The 17149-nt window shown below is 40.8% G+C and overlaps 1 protein-coding gene across 1 annotated transcript; it reads left to right on the top strand.

Annotated features, from left to right (window-relative positions):
* Positions 1-1188: 1188 nt before the first annotated feature.
* LOC123390637 (HLA class II histocompatibility antigen, DQ beta 2 chain-like) lies at positions 1189-6887 on the top strand. Its single transcript, XM_045074664.1, has 6 exons — positions 1189-1324; positions 2833-3102; positions 4594-4875; positions 5370-5480; positions 5967-5990; positions 6549-6887. Exons 1-6 carry the CDS (start codon positions 1213-1215, stop codon positions 6560-6562), a joined length of 813 nt encoding a protein of 270 aa, XP_044930599.1. The 5' UTR covers positions 1189-1212; the 3' UTR covers positions 6563-6887.
* Positions 6888-17149: the final 10262 nt, after the last annotated feature.

Here is a 17149-nt window from a genome sequence, read left to right as displayed (position 1 = left end):
TTATCTCTCAGATTCTACCCTGGTGATCCAATAGTTGTTTATCTTTTTCTCAGCTCCTTTATTCTCCATTATTTTGTCTTCTGTAACACTAATTCTCTTTTCTGCCTCATTTATACTCATAGTTAGAGTCTCCATTTTATTTATCTCAATAATACACTTTTTGATTTTGACTTGATTGATTTTAGTTCTTTTATTTACCTTTCTTAGAAAGGGGTTCTATACTGTCTTCTATGCATTTTTCAAAGCCAGCTAATATCTTTATAATCATTAATCTGAACTCTAGTTCTTACTTATCCATACTGATTAGGTCCCTGACAGTCAATACTGTCTCTTGTTCTTTTTTTTTTGTAGATAGTTTTTCTCTCTTGCCATTCTTTCAGAAAGTGCTTACTTTTCTATTGGTAGAGTTGCAGCTATTCTTTTCTTAGATCTCAGGGTGAGTTCATAGGGTAGAGAATGATTTGATAGCTATCTAGCTGAATTCCTGGGACCAGACAAAACTAAAGTCTCCTACTCCTCCACCATTTTGGACTAATTCTCCAACATTTTGCAATATTAAACAAGTCATATTACACTTAAGTTTGTATATATTATGATCTGGATATAAAATGTGTGAAACATGATCCACATTTTACCAAGAGAAGCCTGGGGCAAAGTGAGGGTCAGTAATTTGCTGACTCTCATAAAACCTATTAGTGGTAGAACTGCAGCTAAAAACCATTTTCTCATAAGAACAATGCTCTTCCCACCACAACTTAAGGCTCTTCAGAGTTTCTAGGATAATAGAAGTGGCCATCTCTGTGACAGTTATTTTTCTTTCCTGAACTATGATCCCACTTATTTATTACTAAAAATCCCAAATGTCACAAAAATGTCTACTCTTGAGTTATTTTTTTGTTTGTTTCTTTAAACCCTTAAGGCATTCTGTCTTTAGAATTTCTATAATTAGGAGAAAATCTTCACCTCAAGTATTTATCCAGTATAATTTGATGAAGACACAGTTCTAGGTATTGGACTGAGAACCTTTATAAAAAATATCTGCCCAGAGACAGGTGAAGTACTTCGGCAATAGTTCAGATTGGTTCCCTTCCTAGGGACTCTCCAATCCGACTGTGCATGGAAGCTTTCATAGGCTTTTATTCTCTGAAATGAGTACTCAGAGCTCCTAGGTAGGAACTGTGTTGACTACCATTTCTTTTGTCTTTGTTCCCAATGATGCCTGGGAAGATGGCTTTGTGGATCTCCAAAGGCCTCTGGACAGCAGCTGAAATGATGATCCTGGTGGTCCTAAATATCCCAGTGGCTGAGGGCAGAGATTCTCCACGTAAGTGAAGGGCACCTGCTCCACAGAGCCACCACCTTAGGCAACAGGTTCTGAAGGAGCTTTGGGTTGGAATGTGGAAGGTTCTGTGATCTTAGAATATATAATCTTTCATCACAGGTTTCCAAATATATAGTCTTTCATCACAGGTTTCCTCTCTTTGGGGTAGACAACTCTGTTACATTCTTATTTCTACTCTAATGATGAGATAAGGACATCCACATCTATGGACTCAATCCATCCTGGGGATTTTATAATGGGTAGGAGGAAACAAAACATGCATCTGCTACCACTGATGGGACAAAGTGACATTGGAGTTATTTTTGAAAATAAGAATTTGTCCAAAGAAGACACAGCAGGATCTTTTATTTCAGGTCCCTGCAAGACCTTATCTAGGCTACACACTATGGGATTCTCTGTTGGAGAAATACAGGGCAGTGATAGTCTCTCCAGTCTTAGTATTTGACAAAAAGGACTTTATATTCCTGATTCTGAGTGGAGTCCAAATGGATATAAACTCTTGGTTTTTGAGTGAAACTGACTGGGTGACCACAGACAGGAAGTCTTTACTTCAAGTTTCACTGGTTTATGGTCAAATAGTAACTTGTGTGGGATTCAGAGACTTGAATTGATGGTGGACTGAATTTAGGAGAAAGGAGACTGTAAAGAAGAGGAAATAGCACATACCATGTCATCCACAGGATTAGTATCTTCATATAAATTCTCTCTGGATTTTCCTAACACCCCTATGTGTAGGCATTATGACTTCCGTTTTACAAATTTTATATATGATACCAATATTCTGTTTAGTAACCTACTCAAGCTGGTAAATGGAAAGGTTTAATGGGGTCTATTTTATCTTATTCAAAGACTATGTTCTTTCTATGAATGTCTCTCTCTAGGACTTGGAAGATGTGGTCCCTTCTAGCCCTGCAGGAGTGAGCAACCTCACAGTGCAGTTGGGTGGGTGGGACAGAAACTCAGGGTAACTCAGGCATTAGAAGGAAGGCCCTCTGCAGAGGACCAAGAGAATATGCTTTTCAGGAGGAGGTCAAGCTTCATTTTCGACTTTTCTCCTCATTCTCTTGAACTCTTGTGCTTAGGTGGACACTTGTTTGTCTCTGAGGTTCCCTGAAGTTGTATGGAAAATGGGATTTCATGTAAGAATGTCCTGATTTGAGCACAGGGATAGATGTAAAATCAGCCAGACTGCCCTGTCTTCCTCAGTTCTCAGGCCCCAGCAGAGCTCAGAGGTCGCAGGGCTTGTCCCTAGAGAGGGGCTTTCTTTCCTCCCCTCCCTGTATGAAGGCGGTTCTGGAAGCCCTCAGAGGAGGGCAAGCAGGCCTGAGAAGGAGGATGCTCAGGAGGATGCTCAGGGTGACAGGCATCCAAGGAGGGAGGCCTTCAGGTTTATCAGGCCACCTGCTAGTGCCCCACAAGACCCGCTGGGCGGTGGCTGTCGGTTGGGCTGAGCGGAGGAGAGCTGACTGACCCACGGTGCTTCCCCGCAGAGGATTTTGTGTTCCAGTTTAAGGGCGAGTGCTACTTCACCAACGGGACGAAGCAGGTGCGGCTCCTGGATAGATTAATCTATAACAGGGAGGAAGTCCTGCGCTTTGACAGCAACGTGGGGGAGTACCAGGCAGTAACAGAGGTGGGGCGGTCTATCGCCCAGTCCTGGAACAGACAAAAAGATGTCGTGGAGCGGGCACGGGCGGAGGTGGACACAGTTTGCAGACACAACTACCAGATGGAGAAGAGTTCTACCTTGCAGAGGCTAGGTAAGCACTGCCTTTGGATCTTAGCTGGGCTTCCCTCTCCGTCTCTCTCGTGGGTACTGGCAAGACCCAGCACGGTGGGTGTGGCCTCTTCCATGGGACCCAGGCCCACAAGGTGGATGGGGAGGCGGGGACAGGGAGTGGGGTGGGGACAGACCCCCGCCCCCGCCCTTCCTCGCAGCCCTTGTGGGTGGGTCCTCCGGTAGGGCTGTGTTTCCTATGCGGTTTCCACCACTTCTGCGTCTCCCCGGCTCCTTACTTAAGAGTGTTTGCTTTCTCCCTCCCCATCTTTCCCTAAGCAGAGCCCAGTGAGCACCTGTCTTTGCCCTGGTCCTGCAGTGAGCTGTGCCAGCTCCTGCCAAGCTTAGTGGGCTGGGCCTGGTGGGGGGAGGACACCTGGCACACGTGGTAAATATGTTAAGAGTTGTCACCAAGCCAAATTTTGACTTTTGGTTTCAAATTATGATTCATCTCAATGCTGTTTTCTTAAATGGTTGCCACTAGTCCTGGACTTCTCTGAGGGGAGGAACTCCTCATCCTTGTCTGCCTAGTATATGACACGATGACTGCCAGGTAGAGTGAGTGCAAACTTCTGTGGAATTCATGAATAAATACAGGTGGCCTCTCATCCACTAGGCTCAAGAGAAAACAGAAGGGTAAATAAGCCTTAAAGACTGACTGTATTAATTAGTCTTTATTATATTGCTTCATGTTTTAAAGTAAACCTTGTAACTTCAATCTTAATAATTTAGGGTTTGTGAATGCAAAGTCCAAGAAAGTGTTTACTAAAAATACAAACAATATTGGAAGGCAGAATTTTAATTTCTTAGAAAAGCTCAACAAATGCCAGAATAGGAAGAGCTGAACTTTAGGAGTCAATAAATTGATGCTAGTAAATTACTGAATAAAAAAATTATTTCAGGTTTCCTTTTGCCTAATCCCTACCCATCCTCCTTCCCCCGAACGCCTTCTCAGGTCATCATCATCCACTTAAGGGGAAGACATTCTGCAAGTTAATTGTAGATATTTATTTAATAAGCACATATGTCTAGACAAATACCTTATCACACACCATCTATATAACACAATTTAATTTCACAGCTAACGACCTTGGGAGTTAGAGATTAGCAACCACTTTATATGTCAATAGGTGTGGAGGGAAAGAAGTCCTGCTTTACTATTTCCATTTTTAAAAAAATTTTATGAATAGTGTTGTGTGTAATACAGCAATCTAATATTTAAAATTGCTTCATTTTATCAATTAATACAAAGAATAACTTTCACAGGATGATTACTATGATTTCTTCAGACTTTGAAAAGTAAGCTGACCCGTGTTTATTGGAACTAATACAGTGGCCAAGCTCAGTTCTTAATCCAAGACTCAGAATCCAGGGATCTTTCCACCCTGGTAACAAGACAGGACTCGTCTCCATGGGGAGACTTGCCGTGCAGTCTCACATCTCACTGTCTTTTCTTGTCTGTTACTCCCCTCAGTGGAACCTACAGTGACCATCTCCCCATCCAGGACGGAGGTTCTGAACCACCACAACATGCTGGTCTGCTCGGTGACAGATTTCTACCCAGGCCAGATCAAAGTTCGATGGTTTCGGAATGACCAGGAGGAGACAGCTGGTGTGGTGTCCACTCCACTTATTAGGAATGGGGACTGGACCTTCCAGATCCTTGTCATGCTGGAAGTGACTCCCCAGCGAGGAGATGTCTACACCTGCCATGTGGAGCACCCCAGCCTCCAGAGCCCCATCACAGTGGAGTGGCGTAAGGGACAATCCGTTTCCTTTCACCATGGGCCCCACAAGACAGAAAGAAGAGCTTCCTCCAGTCCGTCCCATTCCATTCCTCATCCTTGATGTCACTACTGATGCCCATGGCAGGAGCATCAGAACAATCTCAATCTCATTGTCTTTCTAGATATTAGAGAGATCATTCTCTACACCCTGACCCTACAGCCCAGCCCTGTAGCTCTGAAGGATTTATACTCTGGCTAGGGACTGGGGTCTTAGAGTCCGAGGTTAGGGCTGTGTCTGGAGGAGCAGTATCCAGCTTTCCCCTACTCTCACATACCCACTAGGTGTGAGGGTCTGTCAGTGGGTCCTTTCCTCCCCTTAAGGGTGGCCAGAAGGGAGCACTGGGCTTGCTGGCACCCCCAGGTCCTGTACTTCAGACTGGACTTCAGGCTTCCCAAAGGGACATTGTGGGGTATGGGGACACTCAGCCTGACACTCAGCCTGACACTCAGGCTCTGCTCCCAGGGGCACAGTCGGAATCTGCCCAGAGCAAGACGCTGAGTGGCATTGGAGGCTTTGTGCTGGGGCTGATCTTCCTCGGTTTGGGCCTTATCGTCCGTCACAGGAGCCAGAAAGGTAAGGCGCTCTGGGAAATGGGGGAGAAGGGCTGTGCCTGAGGCCCTCTGCTCAGGGGGTCCTGTGCCTCTGGATGTAGCTCTTTCCTTCTGACCCTGAAAGGAAGGAGGCTGGGCTGGTGTTGGGAGGAGATGGAACAACCTAGGGGGAGGCTTTGGACTCTGACGTTACTGGTTGAAAGGAGCCCCATCATGGAGGTCTCAGGTGGAGTATATTCTAGGGCTTCCCGACAGCTCATCATTGTCTCTCTGGCTCCTTTCTGAAAGCTTTGTTCTTTATGAGGGTCAGAGCATCTGCTTCCCTTCCTACTGGGGACAGTTTCATTCATTTTGGGGGATTTAACTTAGGGCAGTCAAGGTCCTGTGGTTGATGGGTAGGGACAAAGTAAAATTCCACTTAAGTTTCTTATCTTACCTCCCTTTGGGGTGAGTGAGAGACTGGCTGTTTGTGTAACGAGACCTTTGTCTGTATCGTTTCTTTTTGTAGGACCTCGTGAGTCTCCGCCAGCAGGTACAAGTTCTGCTCTGATTCGGTGGCGGTGTGGGCACCCGTGAAAGAGGGCAGAGCATGAGGTCAGGCGCTCGGTTCATGGCCTCGTCCCTGCGACAGAGATCAAGAGTTAGGGAGAAGTTTGCCCAGTTTCTGTAGGCAGACCCAGAGTTGTTCCAGAACGAGGCCACATCTTTCTGTGAAACGTGGAAGCAGAGCCACGTCTTGGGTGTTAGATACCAGGATGATGCCCTTTTTGTTGTGTTTCATGTTGGCAGCTACTGCCTGTGAGAGTTTATAAATGAAAGGTCACTAGTGGTGGAACGAAGGTGAGTTATCATTACATTTAGTAAAACTTAATATCCTCTGAAAGGCTAACAGCTGCTCCACTGCCTCCCACACATGTGTGCAGCTGGAGTGCCCTGTTCTGGGGAGTTAATAATACCTTTCCAGAGATATTAGGGGAGGTGATGACAGTATGCCCCAGACCCCAACTCTCTCTGATGCTGCAGTGACCCTGAGAGGAGGGGAGAGGGCGCATTCCTCAGCGTCCCCTGTTTGATACCCTCTTTTCTACAGGGCTTCTGCACTGATGCCGGAGGATACCTGATATTCTGCCTTCTGTGTTGTCCGCCTGTCCTTGCCCAGAATTCCCAGCTGCCTGAATCCTACAGTGCCTCTGACAGAGTCACCAGGTCACCTCCTATGACCCCTGCCCCGAGGATCTGACTGTCGTGCTGCTTCCTGCACTGGCCTCGGAGCCTCTGCCCGAGAGCTCCCTGCCAGCAGCATCTACTCCCACCCCAAGGGCTTTTCTGTTTCCATTCTTCCTTCTCAGATGGTGCAAGAAGAACACATTGAAGCGATTTACCTGAATGTAGAGATTTTACAGTGATTAAACATGATTATGAGTTCTCTGTACCCCGAGTCTTCTTAACTGGGTGGAGGCAGGAAATCAGTGCAGAAGGAAAGGATCATAACTGCTCCTTGAAGAAGACTAGGGACACCTGTGGGTGCCAAGTGAAGAGCAGGCAGAGGAGATAGAAGATCAGTTCGATAGTCACATCCTTCATGGGTATTTGATATTGTTCCGTGCAATGGCCTAAGGGTGTGCCGGCCTCTTTTTAGGTGCGGTGAGCGTCGTGTATGTAAGCTGACAGCGGGATTATGTGGGGAAGATATAGTGACCCCTGGTGTCTCAGAGAACCACAGGGGTGTTTCCAGGATATCTTGGCAAGTCACACTGATCAAGGTCCATTTTTATTTTGAGGAAATATAACTAACAATAAAAGTACTATTTCTGTTTCATGTGATAGAAACTCAACTCAAGCTTAGTTTGTTCATGTTACGAGGAAGTCTGGGGTCAAGCTGATTTCAGAAGTTACTAGATCCTGACATTCAATGAGATCTTGATTTCGCTCTTATCCTTCTGTTATATCTATATTTATGCACCTTTCTTTCTATGTGTCTTTCTTTGTTCCTCATATTTCTTTCCGTGTGTCTCTCTGCATCTTTTTATTCTATTTCTTTACTCTTATAGTACTGTTAACATATAATATTATGTTAGTATCTGGTGTGCAATACAGTGATTTGACAGTTCTGTACATTATTCTATGCTTACCACAATACATATAGTCACCATCTGTCACCTTATTACAATATTATTGACTATGTTGACTTTTTCTTTCCATGACTTATTTCTTTTATAACTCTAAGTTTGTACCTCTTAATCCTCTTCAGCTATCTTGCCTATCTTCCTATCCATCTCTCCTGTGGCAACCTCTAGTTTGTTTTCTGTTTTTACAAGTCTATTTCTGTTTTTTTTTGTTGTTGTTGTTGTTATTCCTTTGTTCATTTGTTCTGTTTTCTAGATTCCACATATAAGTGAAATCATATGGTATTTGTCTTTCTTTGATTTACTTCATCTAATATAATACTCAGTAGCTCCATCCATGTTGTTGTAGATGGTAAGATATAATACTCTATGGTAGAGTAATATTGCATTGTATATTTATGTCACATCTTGATCCATTCATCTATTAATGGACTTGGGCTGTTTCCTTATCTTGACTATTGTAAACAACACTGCAATCAACATGGGGGTGTCCCTGCATCTTTTTATGTCTGTCTCTGCCTCTCTGTCTCTGTTTTGTCTCTCACTCTTTCATTGCATTTCTGCCTCTATTTCTCTCTGCACCTTTGGCATTATTTATCTGGATCCTTTTGTTTCTGTTTGCATCTCTCTCTTTCTCATTACCTCACATCTTATCTCGTCTTTATTTCTGTGTGTACATCTATCTGTCTGGTTCCCTTGTGTGTTTTTATAGTATCTACTAACGTTTGAACAATTTTAGAAGATTCTGATTGGTCAGGCTTGAGTAACGTGCACATCTCTTAAAAAAACCCTCACTTGCATTGGGTGCAGATAACTAGCCTTGTATCCACCCCTTTTTCTGGGGACAGGTATTGGATCTTCCAGGTCTTGGTGAAGCTGCAGATGATCCCCCAGTGGAAATATGTCCACACCTGCCATGTGGAGCACCCTCCAGAGCCCACCACAGTGGAGTAGTGCAAGGGGCAGTTTGTTCTTATGTCATGGACCCCAGGGGATAAGTGGCTGAGATCCCCTCTGCTTCTAGAGTCCCTTTTGGGGCACCAACTCACAACCATTCCACCCCTTATCTCCTGGAAAGTCTTCTAATGGCCTTAATGAGCTAGGATTCTCAGAGGATAGGGTTCCTCTTGTCTGTGAACATAGTGACTTGTTGATTGCTGACAGGTGGTAAGAAAGTCACTGTACAGAGTGGCTCCTTTGATGTGGGCCCCAGCAATAAATGGTGGTCTCAATCTCAGTCTCCAGGTTTTGTTATTAAGACATGTGACTGGGAACTTTACTCGGAGGTTATGAAGGGTGATGCCAATGAGTAACAGGCTTCTTACCTCCCTGCTCTCCCACTCACTCAGTGGGCCTCAGTAGGCAATGGCAGGTCCTTTAGTCTCCTGGACAAGGTCAGAATGGAGAATGAGGCTTCCTTGGTGCCTTTGTCTTTCTTATTCATGCAATCATCATTCAGTCATTCATGGGCACTATGAAGGTGGACAAATACTGACATTCAGGATTTTGCTCTCCAAGGTCATGGTCTGAATCTTCCCTAACAAGATGCTGAGTGGTCAGAGTTTTGTACTGGTTTTGTTGTCTTCCTCAGGGTAGACATTGTCATTCCCTGTGGGAGTCAAGAGGGAGTGACACTCTTGGGAAAATGGGAAGGGATTGTGCTAGATGTCCAGGGAGCCCTTGGTCTCTGTATGTAGCTCTTTGCTTTTGACCCTGCAAAGTGAAGAGGTAGGGGTAGAGATTAAACCAGATTAAGAGTTTAGGGAAACAATGAGATCTGATTTTTGTAGTTGAAACCTAAGCTCTGTTGTGGTGGTAAGTGGTAGAGTGTATTTTAGGATTTTCTTACAGGTCAGCATTGTCATCTTGGTCCTATGCAAGAAGGGTTCTTCTTGGTTTTTTTTTTTTTTTTTTTAAGGTTTTATTTTTAAGTAATCTCTACACCCAAGGTGGGGCTCAAACTCAAAGCCCAGAGATCATATGCTCCACCAAGGAAGCCAACCAGGTATCCTTTTAATAATAAGATCAGAGTCTTCTTCCTTCTGTCCAGTGACAGTTTCATATAAACAACTATTCCTTGCTGCCACATTTCATTGGGAAACAGTCTTTAACTGATTATTTAGTCAAAATAAGAACAGCCTGTACAAAGAAGTTTGCTAACAAAAAGAGCTGAGTCTTTTATTTTTTAAAAGATTTTATTTATTTATTTGACAGAGAGAGGTCACAAGTAGGCAGAGAGGCAGGCAGAGAGAGAGAGGGAAGCAGGTTCCCCGCTGAGCAGAGAGCCCAATGTGGGGCTCAATCCCAGGATCCCAAGATCATGACCTGAGCTGAAGGCAGAGGCTTAACCCACAGCCACTCAGGCACCGCAAAAAGAGCTAAGTCTTTTTAGGCTTATTCCTTGGAGAAAAATGTATGGGTATCCTAGAATAATCTACTGGTTGTAAGTATTTGGTCTTACTTCCAATCAAATGGCAGTATTCCTTCTTATTCATGGCAGTATTCCTTCTTATTCATATGTAAATAAATATCACATCTTCTTTATCCATTTATCTGTGGATATACTTAGGATATTATTATATCTTAGCTATTATGCTAAGATGTGAATAATGCTGCAAAAGACATGGTAGTATAGATATTACTTTAATATCTAGTTTTCATCTTCTTTGAATGTATTTCCAGAAGTGATATTGTTGGATCATACAGTAGTTCTATTTTTAATTTTTTCAAGGAACATCCTTACTGCCTTCTATAGTGGTTATCTACCATACCAATATACACATTCCTTCTGAGAGTGCATAAAGTTCCCTTTTCTCCACATCCTCACCAGAACTTATCTCCTGTCTTTCTGAGAACTCAAATAGGTGAGAGCTGCTATTTAATTGTACTTTTGATTTGCATTTTCCTGATGATTGCCTAAGTTGGATATTTTATATATATGTACTGCTGGCAAGTTGTCTGTCTTCTTTGGAAAAATGTCTACTCGGTTCCTCTCCCCATTTTTAAAATTGTGGTCTTCAAAGCTACATTTTTTTTTAATTTTAAATTTTACCTCAAGTATTATTTAACATACAGTACTATATAGTTTCACATGTGTAGTAGAGTTATTCAACAATTCTATATGTTACTCAGGGTTCATCATAATAAATTTAGTCTTAACTCCAAATGCTGATTTCCCCCATCTGCCCACCCAGCTCCCCCCTGGTAGCCCTCTGTTCTCTACAGTTAATAGTCCATTTTTTGATTTTCTCTTTTCTCCTTTGTTCATTTTGTTTCTTAAATTCCACACATGAATGGAATCATATGGTATTTGTCTTTCTCTGACCAACTTGTTTTGCTTAGCATAATACTCTCTAGCTCCATCTACATCATTGTAAATGGCAAGATTTCTTTTCTTCTTGTTTTTTTTTTTTTTTTTTTTTATGGCTGAGTGATAGTCTATTGTGTATATTTACCACATTTTCTTTATCCATTCATCAATCAATGGACATTTGGGCTCTTTCTATACTTTGGCTATTGTTGATAATGTTGCTATGAACATTGGGGTGCACGTATCCCTTTGAATTAGTATTTTGTATTCTTAGTAGTGCAATTGCTGGATTGTAGGATAATTCTACTTTTAACTTTTTGAGGAATCTTCATACTGTTTTCTAAGAGTGGCTGTACCACTTTGCAGTCCCAGCAACAATATAAGAAGGTTCCCCTTTCTCTGAATCCTGAATACCTGTTGTTTCTTGTGTTGTTAATTTTAGTTATACTGACTGGTGTGAGGTGATATCTCATTATAGTTTTCATTTGTATTTTCTTGATGTTGAAGGATGTTGAACACCTTTTTATGTGTCTGTTGGCTATCTGTATGTATTCTTTGGAAAAATGTCTTTTCATGTCTTCTGCCCTTTTAAAAATTGGATTATTTGTTTTTTAGGGGTTGAGTTTATAAGTTCTTTATACATTTTGGATATTAGCCATATATCAGCTATGTCATTTACAACTATCTTCTCCCATTCCATAGGTTGCCTTTTATTTTGTGGACTGTTGCCTTCACTCTGCAGATGCTTTTTATTTTGATGCAGTTCTCATAGTTTATTTTTACTTTTGTTTCTGTTGCTTCAGGAGATATACCTAGTAAGGAAATGCTGTGGCCAGTATCAAAGAAGTTGCTTCCTATGTTTTCTCTAGGATTTTAATGGTTTATTTTCTCATATTTAGGTCTTTAATCCATTCTGAATTTACATTCATGTAAGGTGTAAGAAAATGGCCCAATTTCATTTTTTTGCATGTTGCTGTCCAGTTTTCCTAACATCATTTGTTGAAGAGACTGTCTTTTTCCCACTGGATATTCTTTTGTGATTTTGTCACAGATTAATTTACCATATGGTTGTGGGTTTATTTCTGAGTTTTCTATTTTGTTCCATTGATCTTTGTGTCTGTTTTTGTGCCAGTACCATGCTGTTTTTATCATTACAGCTTTATAATATACCTTGAAATCCAGAACTGCGGTGCCACCTGCTTTGCTTTTGTTTTTCAAAGTTGTTTTGGCCATTCAGGGCCTTTTGTGGTTCCACAAAAATTATAGGATTTTTTTGTTTTAGCTTTGTGAAGAAATGCATTTGGCATTTTGATAGGTACTGCAATGATTGTGTAGATTGCTTTGGGAAGTATGGACATTTTGACAATATTTGCCTTTCCAGCCCATGAGCATGGAATATCTTTCCACTTGCTTGTGTCATCTTTAATTTCTTTCACCAATGTTTTATAACTTTTAGCGTAAAGATCTTTCAGCTCTTCAGTTAGGTTTATTCCTAGGCATCTTATTATTTGGTTGCAATTGTAAATGGGATTGATTCCTTGATTTCTCTTTCTGCTACTTTATTACTGGTATAAAGAAATGCAGCATATCTCTATACATTGATTTTCTGTCCTGCTGGTTTACTAAATTTGTGTGTCAGTTCTAGCACTTTTTGGTGGAGTCTTTTGTGTTCTCTATATAGGGTATCATATCATCTGCAAATAGTGAGGGTTTGACTTCTTCCTAGCCAATTTGGATGCCTTTCTATGTCTGATTGCCATAGCTAAGACTCCCAATACTATGTTAAATAACAGTTCTGAGGGTAGACATTCCTGTCTTCTTCCTGACCATAGAGGAAAAGCTTTCAATTTTTCCCCATTGAGGATGATATTAAGAGTGTTTTTTTCCCATATATGGCCTTTATGATGCTGAGGTTTATTCCTTCTAATCTTACTTTGTTGAGCATTTTTTTTTTTTTATCAAGAATAGATGTACTTTGTCAAATGTTTTTTCAGCATCTATTGGGAGGACCATATGGTTCTTATCCTTTCTTTTATTAATGTGTGTGTTTTTTTAAATTTTTTATTTTTTATAAACATATATTATTAATGTGGTGTATCACATTGTTTGGCTTGTGAATAGTGAACCACTCTTGCAGCCCAGGAACAAATCCCACTTGATCATGGTGACATGATTCTTTTAATGTACTGTTGGATTTGGTGTGCTAGTATTTTATGGGGGAATTTTTGCATCCATGTTCTTCAGAGATTTTAGCCTCTTTTTTAGTGTGCTTTTTCCTTGGTTTTGGTATCGGGTTTATGCTTGCTTCATAGAATGAATTTGAAAGTGTTCCTTCCATTTGTATTTTTTGGAATAGTTTGAGAATAGGTATTAACTCTTCTTTAAATGTCTAGTAGAATTTTCCTGGGAAGCCATCTGGCTTTGGACTTTTGGGGTTTCTTTTTTGGAGATTTTTTGATAACTGATTAAATTCTTTGGTGGCTTTGGGACTGTTTAAGCTTTCTGTTTCTTGCTGTTTCAGTTTTGGTAGTTTATATGTTTATAGGAATTTTTCCATTTCTTCCAGGTTGTTAATTTTTTGGCATATAGTTTTTCATAATATTCACCTATAATTACTTGTATTTCTGTGGTTTTGGTTATTTCTCACCTCTCATTTGTGATTTTTTTTTTAAAATTCAGGTCCCTTCTGTTTTCTTTTTTGATGAATCTGGCTAAGGGTTTATCAATTTTACAAATTTTTCCAAAGAACTAGCTCCTGGTTTCATTGATCTGTTCTTTTTTAAATTTTTTCCCCAGTTTCTATGTAACTTATTTCTGCTTTAATCTTTATTATTTCCTTTCTTCTGCTTTAGACTTCAGGCATTGTGTGTTGGTCTTTTTCCTTTAGGTGTAAGCTCCTATAGGTATAAGGTTAGGTTATTTATTTGACATTTTTCTTGCTTCTTAAGGTAGGCCTGTACTGTTATATACTTCCATCTTAGGTCTACTTTTGCTACATCTGAAAAGTTTTGGATAATTGAATTTTCATTTTCATCTGTTTCCATATATATTTTATTTTTTCTTTGATTTCCTGCTTGAGCCATTCATTGTTTAGTAGCATGGTTTTTAACTTCCATGAATTTTTGGTCTTTTCAAATTTTTTCTTATGGTTGACTTCAAGTTTCATAGCATTCTGGCCAGAAAATATGATGATATGATCTGTTTTTTTTTTTTTTTTTTTTTTTTTGGTACTTGTTGAGGCCTGAATCGTGACCTCATATATGATCTGTTCTGGAGAATGTCTCATGTGCCCTTGATGAGAATGTGTATTCTGCTGTTTTAGGATAGTGTTCTGAATCTCTCTCTCTCTCTCTCTTTTTTTTTTTTTTTTAAAGATTTTATTTATTTATTTGACAGAGAGCACAAGTAGGCAGAGAGGCAGGCAGAGAGAGAGGAAGGGAAGCAGGCTCCCTGCTGAGCAGACAGCCCGATGTGGGACTCGATCCCAGGACCCTGAGATCATGACCTGAGCCGAAGGCAGCGGCTTAACCCACTGAGCCACCCAGGCACCCCCTGAATATATCTCTTAAGTCCATCTGGTCCAGTGTGTCACTCAAAGCTATTGTTTCTTGGGGCGCCTGAGTGGCTCAGTGGGTTAAGCCAATGCCTTCAGCTCAGGTCATGATCTTAGGGCCCTGGGATCGAGGACTGCATGGGACTCTCTGCTCAGCAGGGAACCTGCATCTCCATCTTTCTCTGCCTGCTGCTCTGTCTACTTATGATCTCTCTTTTTTCTGTCAAATAAAAAATAAAATCTTAAAAAAAGCTATTGTTTCTTCTTCATTTTCCACTTAGATGATCTGTCCATTGATGAAAGTTCCTTACAATTATTGTATTATTATCAGTTAGTTCCTTTATGTTTGTTATTGATTTGTATATTTGGCCACTCCTGTTGGGGGCATAAATATTTACAATTGTTAGATCTTCTTAATGGATTGTCTCCTTTATTATGATATAATGTCCTTCTTCATCTTGTTACAGTCTTTGGATTAAAGTCTACTTTGTTGAATGTAAACATTGCTACTCTAGGTTTCTTCTGACATTCATTTGCATGACAAATCTTTCTCCATCCCTTCATTTTCAATCTGCAGTTGTGGTTAGGTCTAAAATGAGTCTCATGTAGGCAACATATAGATAGGTCTTGTTTTTTTTAATCCATTATGACATCTTATGTCTTTTGATTGGAGCATTTAGTCCATTTATATTCAGAGTAACTATTGATAGATATGTATTTATTGTCATTTTATTATTTGTTTTTTCTTTATTTCTGCAGATTTTGTCTGTTCCTTTCTTGTCTTTATCGGTTTTGGTCTTTCCACTCAAAAGTCCCTTTTCATATTTCTTTCAGGGCTGATTTAGTGGTCATAAACTCCTGTAGTAGTTGTTTGTCTGGGGGAACTCTTTATCTCTTCTCTGTTCTGAATGATAGTTTTGCTGAATAGAATATTCTTGGCCACATATTTTCCCCATTCAGATGAGCATATCATGCCACTCTTTTGTGGGTGGCTAAATTTCTGTTGTGATATCTGTAACTACCCTTATAGTAATTTAAGAACTACTTTTGTCTTGCTAGTTTTAAGATTCTTTTATTGCTATATTTTGCAAATTTAATTACAATATGTCTTGGTGTTGACCTGCTTTTGTTGATTTTGATGGGATTTCTCTGTGCTTCCTGAATGTAGATGTCTGTTTCCTTCCCCAGATTATTTATTCCCCAGATTATAGGGAAGTTTTCAGCTAATATGTCCTCAAAAAAATTTTCTCCCCCCTCTTCTCTCTTCTTTTGGGACTTCTGTAATCTTAGTGTTATTGCATTTTATAGAGTCATCAAGTTCCTTAAGTTCCCTAAGTCTGTTCTTGTGTTCCATAATATTTTTTTCTCTCTTTTGTTCAGCTTCATTATATTCCATTTATTTGTGTTCTATATCTTGTATTTGTTCCTCTACTTCTTTCAGCCTTGTGTTCACTGCATCCATCCTGTTCCCAATTTCAGTTACTGCATTTTTCATTCCTGACTGATTCCTTTTTAACTCTTTTATCTCTGTGGTAAGGGCCTCCCTGAAGTCTTCCATTCTTTTCTCAAGTCCAGCAAGTATCCTTAGGATTGTTGCCTTAAATTCTCCACAAGACATATTAATTATACCTGTTTCACTTAGATCTCTGATCATGACCTTATCTTGGTATTTCATTTGGGATGATTTCCTCTGTCTTGGCACTTTGTCTAGGCCTCTGCCTTCTTCTTCTCTGTGTTAGAATAGTCTAATATATTTCCTGCTTCTGAGAATAATGGCTTCATGAAGAGGTCATATTGTGTTCAGGGCCTGCCAATTCAGGGAGTGTTTCTGGTGTGTGCTGTCTGTTTTCTGTTGTTGTGTTTTGTCTGCTCTGACTTTCAGGTCAGTCATCTATAAAGGTTCTCCTTACCTGCAAGGGGTAGGTCCACAGGAGAAAGTGGGACAGGGTATGAGGTGTTATCAAAGTTTGTATGTGTCTGATGTGGAGGGATCCTGATGATGAGGTCTGGTTGAAGGGTTGCATCCCTAAGAGAATGTGGAGTTGGGGCACACGGTTAGCAAGTTAGGTAGCAAGTTTGTTGTTACTCTGGTTCTAACGGGTGTCTGTGTGTCTAGTGTGAAGGGTAAGAGATGGAAATGGGAACCACTAGCTCTTTTGTTCTTGAAGAAATCTCCCCAACATCCCTGCCACTCTAGCACCTGGTCTGTGATTAGTAAAGAAAAATCCCTCCTGTATACCCCAGGCTGTTTTCAAACTGCTGCTTGCATGCTGTATCTTCACAGGGTTGTGTGCTGTATTGTCTCTTTAAGGACAAGGACCCAGTTTCCTATTGCCCTCTGGCTCCCCAGGAGCCATGCCTGCTGATTTTTAAAGTTCTAGGTGTTCAGCTTTACTGATTTAAGAACTCGCAAAATTGTGTCATTTTGGTTTTTAAAGTCAAATGTTATGGGGATTTGCCTTCCCTGTGTGGGTTCCATGTGCCTAGAGTGCCTGGTGTGAAGGGTCTGCTTATCTCCCCTCTTGGGGCCCACAGCATCCCTCCTCCTATGGATAGTCCTGTGTTTCCATTTAGCTCCCAACAGCATCTCTGCCCTTCCTTGTTTCTTGGACGTGGTATCTTTTCATTTTTCTGTGGAGAGTCTTTTCTGCCAGGCTCCACGTGATTTTCTGGGCTATTTACAATGATGTGGATGTTATTTA

Source organism: Mustela putorius, unplaced genomic scaffold (assembly GCF_011764305.1).
Source record: "Mustela putorius furo isolate JIRA1106 unplaced genomic scaffold, ASM1176430v1.1 tig00000135_pilon_pilon_pilon, whole genome shotgun sequence".
Classification (NCBI taxonomy): domain Eukaryota; kingdom Metazoa; phylum Chordata; class Mammalia; order Carnivora; family Mustelidae; genus Mustela; species Mustela putorius.
The sequence above is the reverse complement of the archived record's forward strand: the minus strand, read 5'-3'. Positions and strand labels throughout refer to the sequence as shown.